At 45.7% G+C, this 20124-nt stretch overlaps 1 protein-coding gene across 3 annotated transcripts in view; it reads right to left on the bottom strand.

Annotated features, from left to right (window-relative positions):
- plekhg4 (pleckstrin homology and RhoGEF domain containing G4) overlaps nt 1-19913 on the bottom strand; it is a 38866-nt gene extending 18953 nt beyond the window's left edge. For all 3 annotated transcript variants that reach the window (XM_062961562.1, XM_062961564.1, XM_062961563.1), the window contains exons 1-3: nt 19789-19913; nt 6430-6627; nt 1761-3507 (exon numbers count right to left, since the gene is read on the bottom strand). In XM_062961562.1, coding sequence (XP_062817632.1) covers nt 1761-3507; nt 6430-6627; nt 19789-19797 — 1954 coding nt within the window. In that variant the 5' untranslated portion in view covers nt 19798-19913. The remainder of the gene's footprint in view (nt 1-1760; nt 3508-6429; nt 6628-19788) is intronic.
- Between the last annotated feature and the right edge of the window lie 211 nt (nt 19914-20124).

The raw sequence follows: 20124 nt of genomic DNA, 5'->3' as shown, positions 1-20124 counted from the left end.
TACTCAAGTATATACGGTCGTTATAACTTTAGAATGTGAATTGTGGTGGGGAGAATTGTCAGGAATTGCATGACACTTCATCACTATATTGCCAAAGGTTTTCATGGCCGCAATCACTGGAGTGTTGTGTGGTTTTCTATGCTGTCTGGTCCATGTGTTCTAGCAGCGGGTTGCTGTGATTTTTTTGGACAAGTCTGAAGCATTCCCTCCTGACGTTTCACCTACATCTATGGCAGGCATCCTCAGAGGTTGTGAAGTCTTATGGTTATTATGTTATACTACATTGCATTCGACTATATTATTACAGTAGAGTCTCACTTATCCAACACTCGCTTATCCAACATTCTGGATTATCCAACGCATTTTTGTAGTCAATGTTTTCAATACGTCGTGATATTTTGGTGCTAAATTCGTAAATACAGTAATTACAACGTAGCATTACTTCGTATTGAACTACTTTTTCTTTCAAATTTGTTGTCTAACATGATGTTTTGGTGCTTAATTTGTAAAATCATAACCTATTTTGATGTTTAATAGGCTTTTCCTTAATCTCTCCTTATTATCCAACATATTCGCTTATCCAACGTTCTGCCGGCCCGTTAATGTTGGATAAGCGAGACTCTACTGTATTATTATTATTATTATTATTATTATTATTATTATTATTATTATTATTATTATTATGCCTATTAACCAAGTGTGAAAGGTGCAATTAACAGGCCTGATTTGCAAGTGTTTGAGTGGGATCCGCCCATTAGCACATGAGTAGCTGAAAAGATTGCATTGTCAATAATGAGGGCATCTGCCTGGAAGGAGCCAGGCCTTTGTCCCACAGGTATATTATATATTCCCCTTCTTTTTACCATCATGAGAATCTCTGAAGATGCCAGCAGCCACAGATGCAGGCGAAACGTCAGCAGAAAGTTTCAGTGGCTTAGCAAGAGAGGACGAGTACTGAGTATTCCTTGTCCTTGAGTCCTGGAGTGTTTGTGCCTCTCTTATTCTCTCTGATAAAGAGCCAGCGCTTGCCTTTGCTCTCGGGCAGCCCGTAATCCCTGCCGCATGAGAGAGGCCTGTTTCCCCGGCTGAGTGCGCATTGAGTCCAATGGGTGTGGGGCGCAGGGTGTGGGGAGGAGAGAGCGCCTCGAGCGGAAGAGAAGGAGGGCCTTAAGAGGGAGGGCAGGCGGTTCGACAGGTTCTCTCTTTCTCTGCAACAGACCTGCAGACCCCTCCCCAGAAGACACAGGCAGCCATGGCCCAGTGGGCAGCATGAACTCTTAAACTCATGACTCTTTGATTCGTGCCTGGGCAACGCTGTGTTTGGTGGTTCCGATGTGGACAATAACAGAAAGGAAGAAAGCATGAAAATGAACAAAGGCTGGTTACCAGTATTTAAAAAACACTAGAATTAAGACAGTAAATAAAGAGCAACACTCAGAAACAGGAGAACTCCAGACAGGAGACAATCAAGTACCAGTTAACACCTCCCAAACAGAGGATGCCTTCAGGCAACAACAGCCAGGCTACCTCTATGCAGATACCCTCACTGATTGACTTTGCAGCTGCGAGGCGACTCAATGCTATTCCATCTCCCCGCAGGAACTCTGGGCAGCTAACTTTGCAAATGAAGCAAAGTTAAAAACAGATAAAACAACATCTTCAACTAATTGGAGAGGAAGCCAAGGGAAATCAGACCCCCCCCCATCCAGCACAAGCATAATCCCACCCTCTGGCCCCAAACCCTGCCCTGGGGGGCCTACCTGTGGCTGGGTCCTCCTGGGGGGCTCTTGGAGGCTCCGCTGTCATCGGTGGAGCCGAGGGCGATGGAAGGGGGCTGGACCCCAGAAGTGACCACAGGCCTGGCTCTTTTTTGGGGGAAATGGGTGCAGGGAATGTCTCTTTTTGGTCTTGCAAAGAGTCCAGTAGGAAGGCCTTGGTCTCGATGGTGAGATTGGACCGGTCCAGAGGGCATGCCGGGGCCCCTTCCGCACTGAGGAGGCCCGAGAAGTTCACCAAGTCTGTGCTTGGCAAAGTGGGGCAACCGTTCTCTGGTGGCATTGGTTCAGAGGGGCAAAGCGGAAGAGTGCTGCGGTTGTCGGACTTGTGGACATCCTCCTCTTTGTGCTGCTCCTTCCTCCTGGAGCCCAGAGAAGGAAGAGGAAGCGGAAGAGGGGGGTCTCCGTGGCCGTGCTGCTCCGACAGGCCTTGCTTGGCCCCCCCACCAGTCCTGTTGTGTGGCCCCTCCAACTGGTCAGCTTCCCTCTGTCTCTCCTCATCCATCAGATGAGGAGCTGACTGGCAGATCACTGCACAAGGAGGCTCTACAGCAAGGAGAGCAGGATCCAGAGTCCCATCCAAGTCGGCTTTTGGTGGGAACGGCTTCATTGTAGGCGAGAAGCTTGAGTTGTCGTCGTCCTCCTGGGAACTTAGGACAACAGTCTGAGGGTCTTCACGAGTCCGCCCGCAATGCTCCTCCACAGTGTCCCCGCTTCTCTGTGGACTTCCACCCACTTTGCCTCCTCTCGCTCTCTGCTGATCCTTGGGGTCCAATGCTCTGACATGGCCTGGTCCCAGAGACCCACCCGCCTCAGCAGTCCTTCCTTGGCCTCGAAGAGAGATCCCGGCTGTGAGTGACAGACCCTCAGCCTCTTCTGCCTCCTGGAAGCGGCACATGGCAAACCGCCAGTCGAGTTCATGCCCCGAGGGAAGGGTCTCCTCTGGAAGCTCCACGGACACGGAACTTCCCATTCCGCCTTCGTTCGCCCAACAGATCCTGGCATCGCTGGACGGAGCCTCGGAGATCCTCAGTAGCCCGCTTGGCATTGTTGGCACATCCAAGCCGACTCCGTTGCTCAAGGAAGTGTTGCCACATGGATGAAGCAGAGGCCAATCCCGGGCCCCAGTTTCAGTAGAGTCTGGCTGGGCCTCAGATACCTTTGGTGGTTGGGAGACCTTGGCCAATGTTACATATTCACTTTCCAAGTCTCCCTCCTTGTCTGCTCTTCTCAAAGGCTTCTCTGATGTGGGCAGAAGCTCCTTCTCTTCAGGCCTCTCTGCCCCATGGAAGTCCTGGGGTCCGTCCCGAAGCTGCCCCCCTGAAAGGCCAGGCGAAGAAGGAGATTCAATCGTGGCAGCATCCATGATGAGGACGAACTCTGGCCGCACAACGCGGTCCCAGGGCAGGCGGACGGGCCCGGCCTCAGTGGCCAGGAGGCAGCTGTCCAGCGCCGGCCCCCTCCGCTCCCGGTTGAGGCCCTCCAGCCATCCCGGGGTGAAGATGGCGGTGTAGCAGACCTCCGGGACCACCAGCTCCTCGATGCGGCACCCGTCGGCGGACAAGCACTTGGCCACGATCCGCGGGGGAGACGTTGGGGAAGGGACCGCCTGCAGGTAGAAGTCCCCGGGCCTCAGCGCCCGCTGGTCAAGCGCGGCCAGCTGGACGACCACCTTCTCGCCCAGGCAGAGGGGCCAGCCCTCGTGGCGGAAGAGGCGGCCGCAGAACGGGGCCTGCACGACGAGAAAGAGACAGACAGACAGACAAGGGGTGAGATGCTCGCACCTTTGTGGCTGCCGTCCGCAAGAATGAGCAATTGGGCCCGGCCTGTGGGAGGGGTTGCAGAGCGGGCCTGTTCCCTTCTCTGCGGCAGTTTCCGCTTCTATTAATATGATCTCTTGCGTTTCGGTAATGACGGCTGCTCTGGGAACCTTCCCAACCCAAAGGTTTGGAGGTGGAGGCACCCCAAATTCACAAACCACAGGAGTAAAAAAATGATAAAAATAATGGGGACCAGAGGGAGGAAGAGGTGGGACCCGAAGGAAGGAAGGACATTAAGAAGGAAGGAAGGAAGGAAGGAAGGAAGGAAGGAAGGAAGGAAGGAAGGAAGGAAGGATAGATGGATGGAAGGACAGCTGGATGGAAGGAAGGATAGAAGAAGGGAAGGAAGGAAGGAAGGAAGGAAGGAAGGAAGGAAGGAAGGAAGGAAGGAAGGATAGATGGATGGAAGGACAGCTGGATGGAAGGAAGGATAGAAGAAAGGAAGGAAGGAAGGAAGGAAGGAAGGAAGGAAGGAAGGAAGGAAGGATAGATGGATGGAAGGACAGCTGGATGGAAGGAAGGATAGAAGAAGGGAAGGAAGGAAGGAAGGAAGGAAGGAAGGAAGGAAAGATAGATGGATGGAAGGACAGCTGGATGGAAGGAAGGATAGAAGAAAGGAAGGAAGGAAGGAAGGAAGGAAGGAAGGAAGGAAGGAAGGAAGGAAGGAAGGATAGATGGATGGAAGGACAGCTGGATGGAAGGAAGGATAGAAGAAAGGAAGGAAGGAAGGAAGGAAGGAAGGAAGGAAGGAAGGAAGGATAGATGGATGGAAGGACAGCTGGATGGAAGGAAGGATAGAAGAAAGGAAGGAAGGAAGGAAGGAAGGAAGGAAGGAAGGAAGGAAGGAAGGAAGGATAGATGGATGGAAGGACAGCTGGATGGAAGGAAGGATAGAAGAAGGGAAGGAAGGAAGGAAGGAAGGAAGGAAGGAAGGAAGGAAGGAAGGAAGGAAGGAAGGATAGATGGATGGAAGGACAGCTGGATGGAAGGAAGGATAGAAGAAAGGAAGGAAGGAAGGAAGGAAGGAAGGAAGGAAGGAAGGAAGGAAGGAAGGAAGGATAGATGGATGGATGGAAGGACAGGTGGATGGAAGGAAGGATAGAAGAAAGGAAGGAAGGAAGGAAGGAAGGAAGGAAGGAAGGAAGGAAGGAAGGAAGGAAGGATAGATGGATGGAAGGACAGCTGGATGGAAGGAAGGATAGAAGAAAGGAAGGAAGGAAGGAAGGAAGGAAGGAAGGAAGGAAGGATAGATGGATGGAAGGACAGCTGGATGGAAGGAAGGATAGAAGAAAGGAAGGAAGGAAGGAAGGAAGGAAGGAAGGAAGGAAGGAAGGAAGGAAGGATAGATGGATAGATGGAAGGAAGGAAGGAAGGAAGGAAGGAAGGAAGGAAGGAAGGAAGGAAGGAAGGAAGGGAAGCTGGATGGAAGGAAAGCTGGATGGAAGGAAGGATAGAAGAAAGGAAGGATAGAAGGAAGGAAGGAAGGAAGGAAGGAAGGAAGGAAGGAAGGAAGGAAGGAAGGAAGGAAGGAAGGAAGGATAGAAGGAAGAATGGATGGATGGATGGAAGGAAAGCTGGATGGAAGGAAGGATAGAAGAAAGGAAGGATAGAAGGAAGGAAGGAAGGAAGGAAGGAAGGAAGGAAGGAAAGAAGGAAGGATAGAAGGAAGAATGGATGGATGGATGGAAGGAAAGATGGAAGGAAGGAAGGAAGGAAGGAAGGAAGGAAGGAAGGAAGGAAGGAAGGAAGGAAGGAAGGAAGGAAGGGAAGCTGGATGGAAGGAAGGATAGAAGAAAGGAAGGATAGAAGGAAGGAAGGAAGGAAGGAAGGAAGGAAGGAAGGAAGGAAGGATAGAAGGAAGAATGGATGGATGGATGGAAGGAAAGATGGAAGGAAGGAAGGAAGGAAAGAAGGAAGGACAGAAGAATGGACAGAAGGAATGATAGATGGATGGATAGATGGAAGGAAAGATGGAAAGAAGGAAGGAAGGATAGATGGATGGATAGATGGAAGGAAGGAAAGAAGGAAGGAAGGAAGGAAGGAAGGGAAGAAGGAAGGAAAGAAGGGAAGAAGGAAGGAAAGAAGGAAAGAAGTATAGAACAAAGGAAGGAAGGGGGGCTAGAAGAAAGGAAGGAAGGAAGAAAGGAAGGAGAGACAGAAGAAAGGAATGAAGGAACGATGGATAGATGGAAGGAAAGATGGAAGGAAGGAATTATAGACCAAAGGAAGGATGGAAGGGACAGAAGGAAGACAAGACAATGGGATCCTGCAAATGGGGAGCAAGACCTCTAAGGGGCTCTTGGCCATTCCAGCGGTTCCAAAGAAATGCACCTTTCAGAGCCCAAACCTGGTTTTCTTACAGGGGAACACGGCTGCAAAACGCGGCTGTGATTACAGGTAAGTGCTCACACCGAAGGTTCAAAAACTACCTGTGGGGCCGCCTCCATCTTTGCAACCGATCTGCAATAAAGTGTTGCCTCTCGTAAATCAATCAGTCCTGTAATTGGTTCGGGGTGGCAAACACCGAGCGGCCTGGGGCAGGAAGGGATTTGGAAAGGGGTGGGATTTGGAAGGCACCCTTTGAGCCCATGAGGTTGAATGAGGGCCTCTTGCCCTTGCCTGGAAAATATTATCTAGGGACAGCATCACACTAGAGTTTGGATCCATTTTAAATCCACTTTAAATCCACTTTAGGGAGGGGCCTTTAAACAGCACAGCCAGACAGGTTCTAGGCCTCACCAAAGAAAAGTTTGGAAGTGTTGCACTCTTCCAAATACCAATAATAAAAGGACTTGGGGAGAGATGGGGAGTTTTTGGAGGTGCCTCCTACTCACGCAGGCCTCTTGCTGGATGCACTGGAGGACGTGCTTGGCCGGGATCAGGAAGCCCGTCAGGTAGCGCAGCCCGTCTCCCCGGAAGGCGGCCTCCACCCCGGCAAAGACCTGGCCCAGGAGCGTGGCCGCCGTGGCCTCGAAGGGCGGGAAGAGCGCCGAGAGCGTGCTCTGGATGCAGCCGTCCAGCGAGCGCAGGTCCTGCCGGGAGGGAAAGCGGAGAGCGTGAGGACAAGAGAACAAACCCAGGCCGGCACCGGCACCCGCACATGCATGCATGCAGGCGCACACCAGACAGCTTACGCGGCACAATCCTCCCCTGCAAGAGAGAGCGGGGCCGGGCCGCTCCTCCTCCTCCGCCGCCTCCTCCTTTTGCAAAATGGTTATGAGCGTTGTTCTGTGCGAGTGTGCGCTTACCTGCGTGACACTACTTGGAAGCAATTGAAACCCACCTTCCCACCGCTCGCTCCATGCATTTGCTTGAGCCTCAAGTAAAAGGGAAAGGTTTTCCTCTGACGTTAAGTCCAGTTGTGACTGACTCTGGGGGTTGGTGCTCATCTCCATTTCTAAGCCAAAGAGCCGGCGTTGTCTGGCTCAAATCCAGGGAGCAGAGTGAGCGCCCGCTGTTAGCTCCAGCTTCTGCTAACCTAGCAGTTCAAAAACATGCAAATGTGAGTAGATCAATAGGTACCGCTCTGGCGGGAAGATAACGGCGCTCCATGCAGACATGCCAGTGGTCACATGACCTTGGAGGTGTCTATGGACAACGCCGGCTCTTTGGCTTAGAAATGGAGATGAGCACCAACCCCCAGAGTCGGACACGACTGGACTTAACGTCAGGGGAAACCTTTACCTTTACTATTTGTTTGTTTATGGAGGCATTGAATGTTTGCCATTTTATGTTGGAATCCGCCCTGAGTTCCCTCGGGGAGATAGGGCGGAATACAAATAAAGTTTTTATTATTTTATTATGACACAGCAAACAAGATAGATGTGCTGGATTTCGTATCACAAAATCACAAGTCAGACACTTCCCAAGTGTCTAGGACTGTGTGATGTATTTTCGGATGATGCGTGCAGATCCCAATAGGGTGGCCTTTTGCAGTTGGCACATCATAATTTTGTCAATGTCTATTGTTTCCAAATGCCGGCTGAGATCTTTTGGCAAGGCACCCAGTGTGCCCATCACCACCGGGACCACCTGCACTGGTTTCTGCCAGAGTCTTTGAAGTTCAATCTTAAGGTCCTGAGAGCGGATGAGTTTTTCCTGTTGTTTTTCGTCAATGCGACTGTCACCTGGGATGGCGACATCAATGATCCAAACCTTTTTCTTTTCCACAACTGTGATGTCTGGTGTGTTGTGTTCCAGAACTTTGTCAGTCTGGATTCTGAAGTCCCACAGTATCTTTGCGTGCTCATTTTCCAAGACTTTTACAGGTTTGTGATCCCACCAGTTCTTTTCTGCTGGGAGGTGGTACTTGAGGCATAAGTTCCAATGAATCATTTGGGCCACATAGTTGTGCCTCTGTTTGTAGTCTGTCTGTGCAATTTATTATTATTATTATTATTATTATTATTATTATTATTATTATTTTATTATTACAGCAGAAGCGCACACAGCTCTTGCACACACACCCCAAAATGCACAGAACTTAATCCGAGCTAGGAGCATTTACATGTTGTTTTCATTGCACTATTTGCATTTAAACCGTATCTGGGACCAGGCTTCCTCTCCAGCACTCCGAGGCCGAAAGCCCTGGCTCTGCAGCCTCAGCACTTCTGCGGCAAGCCCAAACACATGCCCCTCCTGACAACAATTAACTTGTCATCTCCCCATGAATCCCATCCCGGCGAACCTCCCACTTTGCCAAATGAGTTCCAGGCAGGGAGCCTCCGGTTCCTGGAGGACGGGCTCCTTTCCATGGGGAATAAAGACCCTCCCCGGTCACCTCCAAGTTGCAGAAACCCCCTTCTGCTGGAGACACAGGCCCAGAACAACGTATGTTGAAAAACTGGGACAACAACATCCCTGACCATTGCATGGGTTTAGGCAAGGCATGGGCAAACTTCGGTCCTCCGTGCGTTTAAGCGGGAGTTGAAGTCAAATGACGTTAAAATTTTACAGACTAAGCACCAACACATCATGTTTTACAACAAAACAACAGAAAAAGTAGTTCACTATACGGTAAACCTTATGTAGTAATGACTGCACAGTAGTCTCACTTATCCAACATAAACAGGCCGGCAGAACATTGGATAATGCGCCTGAAATGTATATTTAGATGTATAATTATGTTGTTTTTAATTTATATTTTAATTTTTATTGTAATTTTTAATCTTGGATGACTTTTAATTTGATGTAAACTGTGTTTGTGATGTATACTGTAAGCCGCCCTGAGTCCCCTGATGGGTGAGAAGGGCGGGGTAGAAATGATGTAATAATAAATAAATAAATAAATAAATAAATAAGCAAAAACGTTGGATTATAAAGAGGGACTAAGAAAAAAGCCTGTCTATATATATAAAAGGGTAATGAAATTTCGGCCTAGGACAAAACAACAAAACTACACACCCAGAAACACTAAACTTGGCAGCACAACCCCTCATCCATGCCTCTACGTTCATACAACAAAAAGAAAAGAAATATAAAGTCCTAATTAGAGGGAGAGGAAGAATTGTTTTTATCCAATTGCTGCCAGTTAAAAGGCTAAGCTCTGCCCACTTGGTCTCCTAGCAACCCACTCAGGCCAGGGGACAGGCAGAGTTAGGCCTCACTTGGCCTCTTCCACACTGCCTATAAAATACAGATTATCAAATTTTAACTGGATTGTAGTATATGGCAGTGTAGACTCAAGGCCCTTCCACACAGCTATATAACCCATTTATAATCTCATATTATCTGCTTTGAACTGGATTATCTGGACTCCACACTGCCATATAATCCACTTCAGTGTGCAGTTGGACACAACTGGACTTAATGTCTGGGGAAAACCTTTACCCTTGACCTTAACTACTACCGATTCCTCAATACTTTATTTCCCATACCACCAGACTTCGCCACAGCAATGTGTGGCCGGGCACAGCTAGTTAAACATAAAATTACATTATGATTTTACAAATTAAGCACCAAAACATCATGCTTTACAACAAAATGACCGAAAAAGCAGTACAATACGCAGTAATGTTATGTCGTAATTACTGTATTTATGAATTTAGCACCAAAACATTGCCGGGTAGGAAAAGCACCATCGAAGCTTTCCCGACAGACAACCATCCAGCCTCTGTTTAAAAGACTCCAAGGAAGAAGGAGCTTCGGCATGAGGAAGAACCCGTGGGTCCATCCCACATTCCCGAAGGCGGCTCCCGCATCAGCATCCGCCCCAGCCTTTCTGGCCTGGAATCGGCTCCCACGCAATCTCTGCTGCAGCAGATTGTGATCAGGACCGGCAACACACGCTGGCAGGTTGAGCATGCAACAATGGCGCAAACTGCAACTCAAGTTGGAAGGAGTCGGCGATGCAAGTCCCAAAGCAAAGCCACCCAACGCAGGCCTGCAAAACCGAGGACCATTCCCACAAAAACAACACCATCCTCCAGTATTTGCCAGACGAAATGCAAAACTCCAGGCAACAGGCTGGGAACCAAACCGCAGGAGCCATCTGGGCACAGAGAGGGATCCCAAACCTCTGCAGTTTCTCTCCTAAAAAAAATTGCTCTCAAAGGCTAGGGCTGCGCTGGATTTCAAAATGCAACGTCAACCGGGAAAAATGTTCTACCAAAGCGCAAAAAAGTGATCACGGCAGTGGTGAAGAATATTATTATTATGATTTTATTATGACACAGCAAACAAGATAGATATGCTGGATTTCGAATCACAAAAATCACAAGTCAAACACTTCCCAAGTGTCTAGGACTGTGTATTATTATTATTATTTTATTATGACACAGCAAACAAGATCGATATGCTGGATTTCGTTTCACAAAATCACAACACTTCCCAAGTGTCTAGGACTGTGTGATGTATTTTCGGATGATGCGTGCAGATCCCAGTAAGGTGGCCTTTTGCAGTTGGCAGATCGTAATTTTGTCAATGTCTATTGTTTCCAAATGCCGGCTGAGATCTTTTGGCACGGCACCCAGTGTGCCCATCACAACCGGGACCACCTGCACCGGTTTCTGCTAGAGTCTTTGAAGTTCAATCTTGAGGTCCTGATAGCGGCTAAGTTTTTCCTGTTGTTTTTCATCAATGCGACTGTCACCTGGGATGGCGACATCAATGATCCAAACCTTGTTCTTTTCCACAACTGTGATGTCTGGTGTGTTGTGTTCCAGAACTTTGTCAGTCTGGATTCGGAAGTCCCACAGTATCTTTGCGTGTTCATTTTCCACAACCTTTGCAGGTTTGTGATCCCACCAGTTCTTAACTGCAGGGAGGTGATACTTGAGGCATAGGTTCCAATTATTATTATTATTATTATTATTATTATTATTATTATTATTATTATTATTCACTCATCCTGCTGCCCAGGAGGGTGGGGGCCCCTCTCACTGTCAATGGGCCGGAAAGAGCTGTCCAGGCCTCTTTGGCGCTTATCCCATTGCAATGCTATTGAGCTGCTTTTCTGCTCCAAAGTTTAGCAGGATCCCGGGATATGCAGTTCAAAAAGGGGCTTTTAGGGTCCCGGCCCCGCTCCACTATATAGGGCTGAGTTTTGCACTTGCCCCCTTGCAATTGCATTCTATTCGCTGGGATCCCATAAAGGCGCCTTTGTGCAGAGATGGGCACCGGCCAAAAAAACGCCTGGGCCACAAAGAGGGAACATGCCCACAGGCCTCTTCCCATGATCCATTAATCATATGCTGCAAAACTTCAGAGAGAAAGAGAAAAAAGCAAAGATGGCAAGGAATCAAACGCCGAGGCTTGGCTTTTCTGCACCACGGCCACTTCACCCCTTTCCCCTATTTGCATTTGCAGGCTGTTTCATGCAGGTTGGCAGAAGCTGGAGCCTCCTTCTTTCCTTCCCTCTCATGCATGAAAGAAGGTGCAGCCCGGCCATCCTACAACACACCGCAAACACCAGCACATGGAGAGATGCTGCACTAACACCATGCAAGACCCAATAATAATATTAATAATAATAATAGCAGTAGTAGCAATAGCAGCATCAGACAACACATGGACCTTGTTGCCATAAAATCTACAGCCACAATGCATTTTAATCATAAATAATAATAATAATAATAATAATAATAATAATAATAATGACCCAAATAATGATGACCCAAAGTGCAGACTGTGCAAGGAAACCGATGAAACCATTGATCATATCCTCAGCTGCTGTAAGAAAATTGCACAGACAGACTACAAACAGAGGCACAACTATGTGGCCCAAATGATTCATTGGAACCTATGCCTCACGTATCACCTCCCTGCAGTTAAGAACTGGTGGGATCACAAACCTGCAAAGGTTGTGGAAAATGAACACGCAAAGATACTGTGGGACTTCCGAATCCAGACTGACAAAGTTCTGGAACACAACACACCAGACATCACAGTTGTGGAAAAGAACAAGGTTTGGATCATTGATGTTGCCATCCCAGGTGACAGTCGCATTGAAGAAAAACAACAGGAAAAACTCAGCCGCTATCAGGACCTCAAGATTGAACTTCAAAGACTCTGGCAGAAACCAGTGCAGGTGGTCCCGGTGGGGATGGGCACACTGAGTGCCGTGCCAAAAGATCTCAGCCGGCATTTGGAAACAATAGACATTGACAAAATTACGATCTGCCAACTGCAAAAGGCCACCTTACTGGGATCTGCACGCATCATCCGAAAATACATCACACAGTCCTAGACACTCGGGAAGTGTTCAACTTGTGATTTTGTGAAACGAAATCCAGCATATCTATCTTGTTTACTGTGTCATACAATAATAATAATAATAATAATAATAATAATAATAATAATAATAATATATGCAGCATCAAGTGACACGTGGACATTGTTGCCATGAATGTACAGCCACAATGCATTATTATTATTATTATTATTATTATTATTATTATTATTGATAACGTCAAGTGACACATAGATGTTATTGCTGTTATTGCACAGCCACAATGATGATAATGATGATGATTATTATTATTGATAATGTCAACCAACACATGGACGTTGTGGCTGTGCAATGCACAGCCACAATGTATAATAATAATAATAATAATAATAATAATAATAATAATAGGTAACGTCAAGTGATTCATGGATGTTGTTGCTGTGCAATGTACAGCCACAATGCATCATCATCATCATCATAATTATTATTATTATTGGCAACATAAAGTGACACATGGTTGTGGTTGCCGTGCAATGTACAGCCACAATGCATTATTATTATTATTATTATTGACAACATCAAGTGACACATGGACGTTGTTGCCGTGCAATGTACAGCCGCAATGCATTATAATAATTATAAATAATAATAATATTGGCAACATCAAGTGACACGTGGACATTGTTGCCATGAAATGTACAGCCACAATGTATTATTATTATTGATAACATCAAGCGACACATAGATGTTATTGATGTTATTGAACGGCCACAATGATGATAATGGTGATGATGATGATGATGATGATTATTATTATTGATAACGTCAACCAACACATGGATGTTATTGCTGTGCAATGCACAGCCACAATGTATAATAATAATAATAATAATAATAATAATAATAATAATAATAATAGGTAACGTCAAGTGATTCATGGACGTTGTTGCTGTGCAATGTACAGCCACAATGCATCATCATCATCATAATTATTATTATTATTGGCAACATAAAGTGACACATGGATGTTGTTGCCATGCAATGTACAGTTCACAATGCATTATTATTATTATTATTATTATTATTATTATTATTGACAACAACAAATGACACATGGATGTGGTTGCCGTGCAATGTACAGCCACAATGCATTATTATTATTATTATTATTATTATTATTATTATTATTATTATTATTGTCAACTTCAAGCAACACATGGATGTGGTTGCCGTGCAATGTACAGCCACAGTGCATTATTATTATTATTATTGGCAACATCAAGTGACACATGGACGTTGTTGCTGTACAATGTACAACCACAATGCATCATCATCATCATCACCATCATCATTATTATTGGTAATATCAAGTGACACATGGATGTTGTTGCTGTGCAATGTACAGCCACAGTGCATTATTATTTTTGTTGTTGTTATTGTTAATAGCAATAGTAAAATCAAGCAACACATGGGTGCTGTTGCCGTGCAATGTACAGCCACAATGCACAAATGCAATGGGCAATGTATAACATTGCTGTTTGTGCACCTTGGCAAGTAATTCCAAACAGGGGCTGCCTTGGATGATCCTTGGATGGGAGACTACCAAGGAATCCCAGGTGCTTCAGGTTCATTTCTCTCCTTCGGCTGCACCAATATCGCTCTTTCTGCTCAACACAGGAACTGACTAATTGCTGGTAATTGAGGAATGTTCTTTGTAAAACAGGGAACAAATAACTGGCCTGAGTTGAGAAGGGATCAGAGAAGAAACTGCTAATTAAAGGGGCAGCAGCACCAAAAGAGCAGCAAAGTAGCCGTCTCTGGACACAGGTCGGTTCTACATTTATGTGTTAACATAAAGAGCCATAAATAAATCAGATCTGGAGGAGAAAAAACTAGGAAGGTAACCAGATAAATATTCCTTGATAACACTATCTGGAATCTCTGCAAAACATCTCTCTATATTTTTTTTAAAGTGCAGCTTGACCTCAGTGCCATGAATCTTTCTGAAACACTCAGGAATCTGACGATGGTGTAATTAATGGGTTTCTCAAGAACAAATCCTGCCAACCTAATCTCCCACCTTTAAAAAAAAATCGGTCATGAGTTTAGCCAAGGATAGGAATGCTGTAGACGTTGCTGATCTGGATTTCAGCAAAGCATGAAATATATTTCCTGCTTTTCATTATCATTGATTAAATCTGGAATAGCAAGGAACGGGATCGGATGGGTTCTTAATGAGTTTCCTTATGGAGAAAAAAAAGCAGAGTATAAATAATAATAATAATAATAATAATAATAATAATAATAATAATAATAATAAGTTGAACACTTCCCAAGTGTCTAGGACTGTGTGATGTATTTTCGGATGATGCGTGCAGATCCCAGTAGGGTGGCCTTTTGCAGTAGGCAGATCGTAATTTTGTCAATGTCTATTGTTTCCAAATGCCGGCTGAGATCTTTTGGCACAGCACCCAGTGTGCCCATCACCACCGGGACCACCTGCACTGGTTTCTGCCAGAGTCTTTGAAGTTCAATCTTGAGGTCCTGATAGCGGCTGAGTTTTTCCTGTTGTTTTTCGTCAATGCGACTGTCACCTGGGATGGCAACATCAATGATCCAAACCTTTTTCTTTTCCACAACTGTGATGTCTGGTGTGTTGTGTTCCAGAACTTTGTTAGTCTAGATTCGGAAGTCCCACAGTATCTTTGCATGCTCATTTTCCAATACTTTTGCAGGTTTGTGATCCCACCAGTTCTTTGCTGCTGGGAGGTGGTACTTGAGGCATAAGTTCCAATGAATCATTTGGGCCACATAGTTGTGCCTCTGTTTGTAGTCTGTCTGTGCGATTTTCTTACAGCAGCTGAGGATATGATCCATGGTTTAGTCGGTTTCCTTGCACAGTCTGCATTTTGGGTCATCAGCAGATTTTTCGATCTTGGCCTGAATTGCCTTTGTCCTGATGTCTTGCTCCTGGGCTGCAAGGATCAGGCCTTCTGTCTCCTTCTTCAGGGTCCCATTCGTGAGCCAGAGCCAGGTCTTCTCCTTATCAGCTTTTCCTTCAATTTTGTCAAGGAACTTTCCATGCAGTGTTTTGTTGTGCCAGCTGTCAGCTCTAGTTTGTAGTGCGGTTTTCTTGTACTGGTTTTTTGTCTGCTGTGCTTTGAGGAGTTTCTGATTTTTGACTTCAATCAAAGCAGGTTCTTCACTTTGCTTTACATATTCTGCAGGGCATGTTCTTCTTCTTTGACTGCTTGCTTTACGTGTAAGAGTCCTCTGCCCCCTGATCTTCTAGGCAGATACAGCCGGTCAACATCACTGCGAGGGTGCAGTGAATGATGAATGGTCATGAGTTTTCTTGTTTTTCTGTCCAAATTGTTCAGTTCCATCTGTGTCCAGTTTATAATGCCAGCAGTATATCTTATGACAGGTATGGCCCAGGTGTTTGTGGCCTTGATGGTGTTGCCTCCATTGAGCTTGCTTTTGAGAATTTTTCTGACCCTTTGTGTATTCTTTACTGACCACAGTTTTCACATGTTCATGCTTGATGTTGTCCAGCTGTAATATGCCCAGATATTTATAGGCCTCTGGCTGGTGACACTTTATTGTTTGGCCATTAGGCATATTTATGCCCTCACTTTCAATGATTTTTCCCTTCTTCAATGCCACTGTTGAACATTTGTCCAAACCAAACTCCATGCTGATATCAGTGCTAAAAATTCGGACAGTGTTGGTCAGAGACTGGATTTCAGTTTCCGTTTTCCCATACAGCTTCAGGTCATCCATGTACATCAGATGTGAAATTTTGTGAGATTTCTTAGATGTTTGATAGTCAAGATTTGTTTTTTGTAAGATTGTTGACAGAGGGATCATGGCAATAATAATAATAATTATTATTATTATCATTATCATTATTATTATTATTATTATTATTACCTAGGCTAGAGGGGACCCCGGTGGGCAGAGGCTCCACCTGTTGGGCTGCTTGGCAGGCAGGAATCTCTCAGGTGCAATGGGGAGGGGGTCGGGGGCATTTCCGGTGCCAAGCCCCCTCCCTCATCTTCTGTTCTGGAGCCTAGACAAAGCCCCCCTCTCTTCTTGGCGATGCCAATGCCCTTCCCACGCAGAAAGGCCAGGCATTCCTGCCTGAATGGGGCCCTTCTCCCACCACTGCCCCGCTCTCTTTCTCTCTCTCTCTCTCTCTCAAGCCCCCCACCCACCCAGGAACTTGGCAGTAGAAGAAGAAAAGAAGAAAGCGGCCTCCCCACTTCCCCCCTCATGCCCACCAGAGTCCCCCCAATAAGTCCTGAGTCATAAAGCAAGCCTGCCAGTGCCCGCTTCCATAATATAATAATTATGTATTACATGTAATATTACTAATAATATTGCAGAATAGGGTTCTAGTATAATAAAGTCATATGCAACGCTAATACAGTAGAGTCTCACTTATCCAAGACTCGCTTATCCAACGTTCTGGATTATCCAACGCATTTTTTGTAGTCAATGTTTTCAATACATCGTGATATTTTGGTGCTAAATTGGTAAATACAGTAATTACTACGTAGCATTACTCCCTATTGAACTACTTTTTCTGTCAAATGTGTTGTATAACATGATGTTTTGGTGCTTAATTTGTAAAATCATAACCTAATTTGGTGTTTAATAGGCTTCTCCTTAATCTCTCCTTATTATCCAACATATTCGCTTATCCAACCTTCTGCCAGCCCGTTTATGTTGGATAAGTGAGACTCTACTGTATTGTGCTATGCTATTAAGATAATGTATTGTATGTACATACAATATTGATCACAATATTGTAATTAAAAGGTAAAGGTTTCCCTGATGTTAAGTCCAGTCATGTCTGGGATTTGGTGCTCATCTCCATTTCTAAGCCGAAGAGCCGGCGTTGTCCGTAGACACCTCCAAGGTCATGTGGCCATTGGCATGACTGCATGGAGCGCCTATTGATCTACTCACATTGGCATGTTTTCGAACTGCTAGGTTGGCAGGAGCTGGAGCTAACAGCGGGCGCTCACTCCGCTCCCGGGATTTGAACCTGGGACCTTTCCGTCTGCAAGTTCAGCAGCTCAGCGCTTTAATGCACTTCGCCGCCGGGGCTCCTTAATATAGTAATTAATTACTGTATTGTAATTACAGTAGAGTCTCACTTATCCAACACTCGCTTATCCAACGTTCTGGATTATTCAACGCATTTTTGTAATCAATGTTTTCAAAATATCATTATATTTTGGTGTTAAATTCATAAATACAGTAATTACTAGATAGCATTACTGCGTATTGAACTGCATTTTCTGCCAAATTTGTTGTCTAACATGATGTTCTGGTGCTTAATTTGTAAAATCATAACCTAATTATTAATGTATTATAAATACTATTGCAGTATAGTGTTCTAGTACAATAAAGTAATATACAATGCTAATATTGTGCTATGCTAATAATATAATATATTGTAGATAAATGAGTAGAAAGCAAAAGGTGAAGAAGAAAGGTGAAGGGAGGAGGAGGAAGAAGGAAAAGAAGATGAAGGAGGAGGAGGAGAAAAATAAAAGGAAGAAGAGAAAGAGGAGGAGAAAAATAAGAGTAAGAAAGTAAGAGGAAGAAGAAAGAGAAGGGGAAGAAGGAGGAAGATAAAGAAGAAAGAAAGAAGGAGAAAGAGAAGGTGAAGAAGAAAGGTGAAGGGAGGAGAAGGAGGAAGAAGAAGAAGAAGAAGGAAAAGAAGATGAAGGAGAAGGAGGAGAAAAATAAGAGGAGGAAGAGAAAGAGGAGGAGGAGGAAGAAAAGTAAGAAGAAGAAGAAAGAGAAGGGGAAGAAGGAGGAAGATAAAGGAGAAGAAAGAAAGAAGGAGAAAGAGAAGGTGAAGAAGAAAGGTGAAGGGAGGAGAAGGAGGAAGAAGAAGAAGAAGGAAAAGAAGATGAAGGAGAAGGAGGAGAAAAATAAGAGGAGGAAGAGAAAGAGGAGGAGGAGGAAGAAAAGTAAGAAGAAGAAGAAAGAGAAGGGGAAGAAGGAGGAAGATAAAGGAGAAGAAAGAAAGAAGGAGAAAGAGAAGGTGAAGAAGAAAGGTGAAGGGAGGAGAAGGAGGAAGAAGAAGAAGAAGAAGAAGGAAAAGAAGATGAAGGAGAAGGAGGAGAAAAATAAGAGGAGGAAGAGAAAGAGGAGGAGGAGGAAGAAAAGTAAGAAGAAGAAGAAAGAGAAGGGGAAGAAGGAGGAAGATAAAGGAGAAGAAAGAAAGAAGGAGAAAGAGAAGGTGAAGAAGAAAGGTGAAGGGAGGAGAAGGAGGAAGAAGAAGAAGAAGGAAAAGAAGATGAAGGAGAAGGAGGAGAAAAATAAGAGGAGGAAGAGAAAGAGGAGGAGGAGGAAGAAAAGTAAGAGGAAGAAGAAAGAGAAGGGGAAGAAGGAGGAAGATAAAGGAGAAGAAAGAAAGAAGGAGAAAGAGAAGGTGAAGAAGAAAGGTGAAGGGAGGAGAAGGAGGAAGAAGAAGAAGAAGAAGAAGGAAAAGAAGATGAAGGAGAAGGAGGAGAAAAATAAGAGGAAGAAGAGAAAGAGGAGGAGGAGGAAGAAAAGTAAGAAGAAGAAGAAAGAGAAGGGGAAGAAGGAGGAAGATAAAGGAGAAGAAAGAAAGAAGGAGAAAGAGAAGGTGAAGAAGAAAGGTGAAGGGAGGAGAAGGAGGAAGAAGAAGAAGAAGAAGAAGGAAAAGAAGATGAAGGAGAAGGAGGAGAAAAATAAGAGGAAGAAGAGAAAGAGGAGGAGGAGGAAGAAAAGTAAGAAGAAGAAGAAAGAGAAGGGGAAGAAGGAGGAAGATAAAGGAGAAGAAAGAAAGAAGGAGAAAGAGAAGGTGAAGAAGAAAGGTGAAGGGAGGAGGAAGAAGAAGAAGGAAAAGAAGATGAAGGAGAAGGAGAAGAAGAAATAAGAAGAAGAAATAAGGGAAGGGAAAGAAGGAGGAGGAGGAGAAAGAGAAGGTGAAGAAGAAAGGTGAAAGGAGGAGGAGGAGGAAGAAGAAGAAGAAGAAGAAGGAAAAGAAGATGAAGGAGAAGGAGAAATAAGGGAAGGGAAAGAAGGAGAAGGAGGAAGATAAAGAAGAAGGAGGAGAAAGAGGAGGTGAAGAAGAAGAAAGGTGAAGGGAGGAGGAGGAGGAAGAAGAAGAAGAAGAAGAAGAAGAAGAAGAAGAAGAAGAAGAAGGAAAAGAAGATGAAGGAGAAGGAGAAGAAGAAATAAGGGAAGGGAAAGAAGGAGGAGGAGGAGAAAGAGAAGGTGAAGAAGAAGAAAGGTGAAGGGAGGAGGAGGCGGAAAGAGAAGAAGGTGGAAGAGGAGGAGAAGGAGGAGGAGAAAAATAAGAGGAAGAGGAGAAGAAGTAAGGGAAGAAGGAGAGAGGAAGAAAAGAAGGAGAAGAAGGCCGGAGTTGCAGCCGCACTCCCTCCCTTTGCCCCTCCTCCTCCTCCTCCTGCGCGTGTGTTCTTGGCGGCGCTCTGCACGCGCTCAGAGGCAGCGTCTCCCTCGCTCCCTGACTCACCAGGGCCATGTCCACGGCCACGGGCGCGTCCTCCTTCCTTCCGGAGCCTGGCTCCACCGGCGCCCGCCCTCCCCCGAGGCGCCCTCCGGGGAGAGGCCGGCCCCGAGGGGAGGGGGAGGGGCAAAGGGGGCGGGGCCTGCTCCAGACCACGCCCCCTCCCCCCTCCCCGCCCCTCCCCGCAGGGATTCCCCGGGCAAGGAGAGGGAGGGCTCTATTTACAGACCCACCAAGAAAATCCAACAAATGTTACGTTCAAGCCTGGCTGCCTCCTGCCCGGGGGATCCTTTGTTGGGAGGAGTTAGCTGGCCCTGATTGTTTCCTGTCTGGGAATTCCCC

Source organism: Anolis carolinensis, unplaced genomic scaffold (assembly GCF_035594765.1).
Source record: "Anolis carolinensis isolate JA03-04 unplaced genomic scaffold, rAnoCar3.1.pri scaffold_9, whole genome shotgun sequence".
Classification (NCBI taxonomy): Eukaryota; Metazoa; Chordata; class Lepidosauria; order Squamata; family Dactyloidae; genus Anolis; species Anolis carolinensis.
Note: the sequence above shows the minus strand (reverse complement) of the source record. Positions and strands in the feature narration are given on the sequence as shown.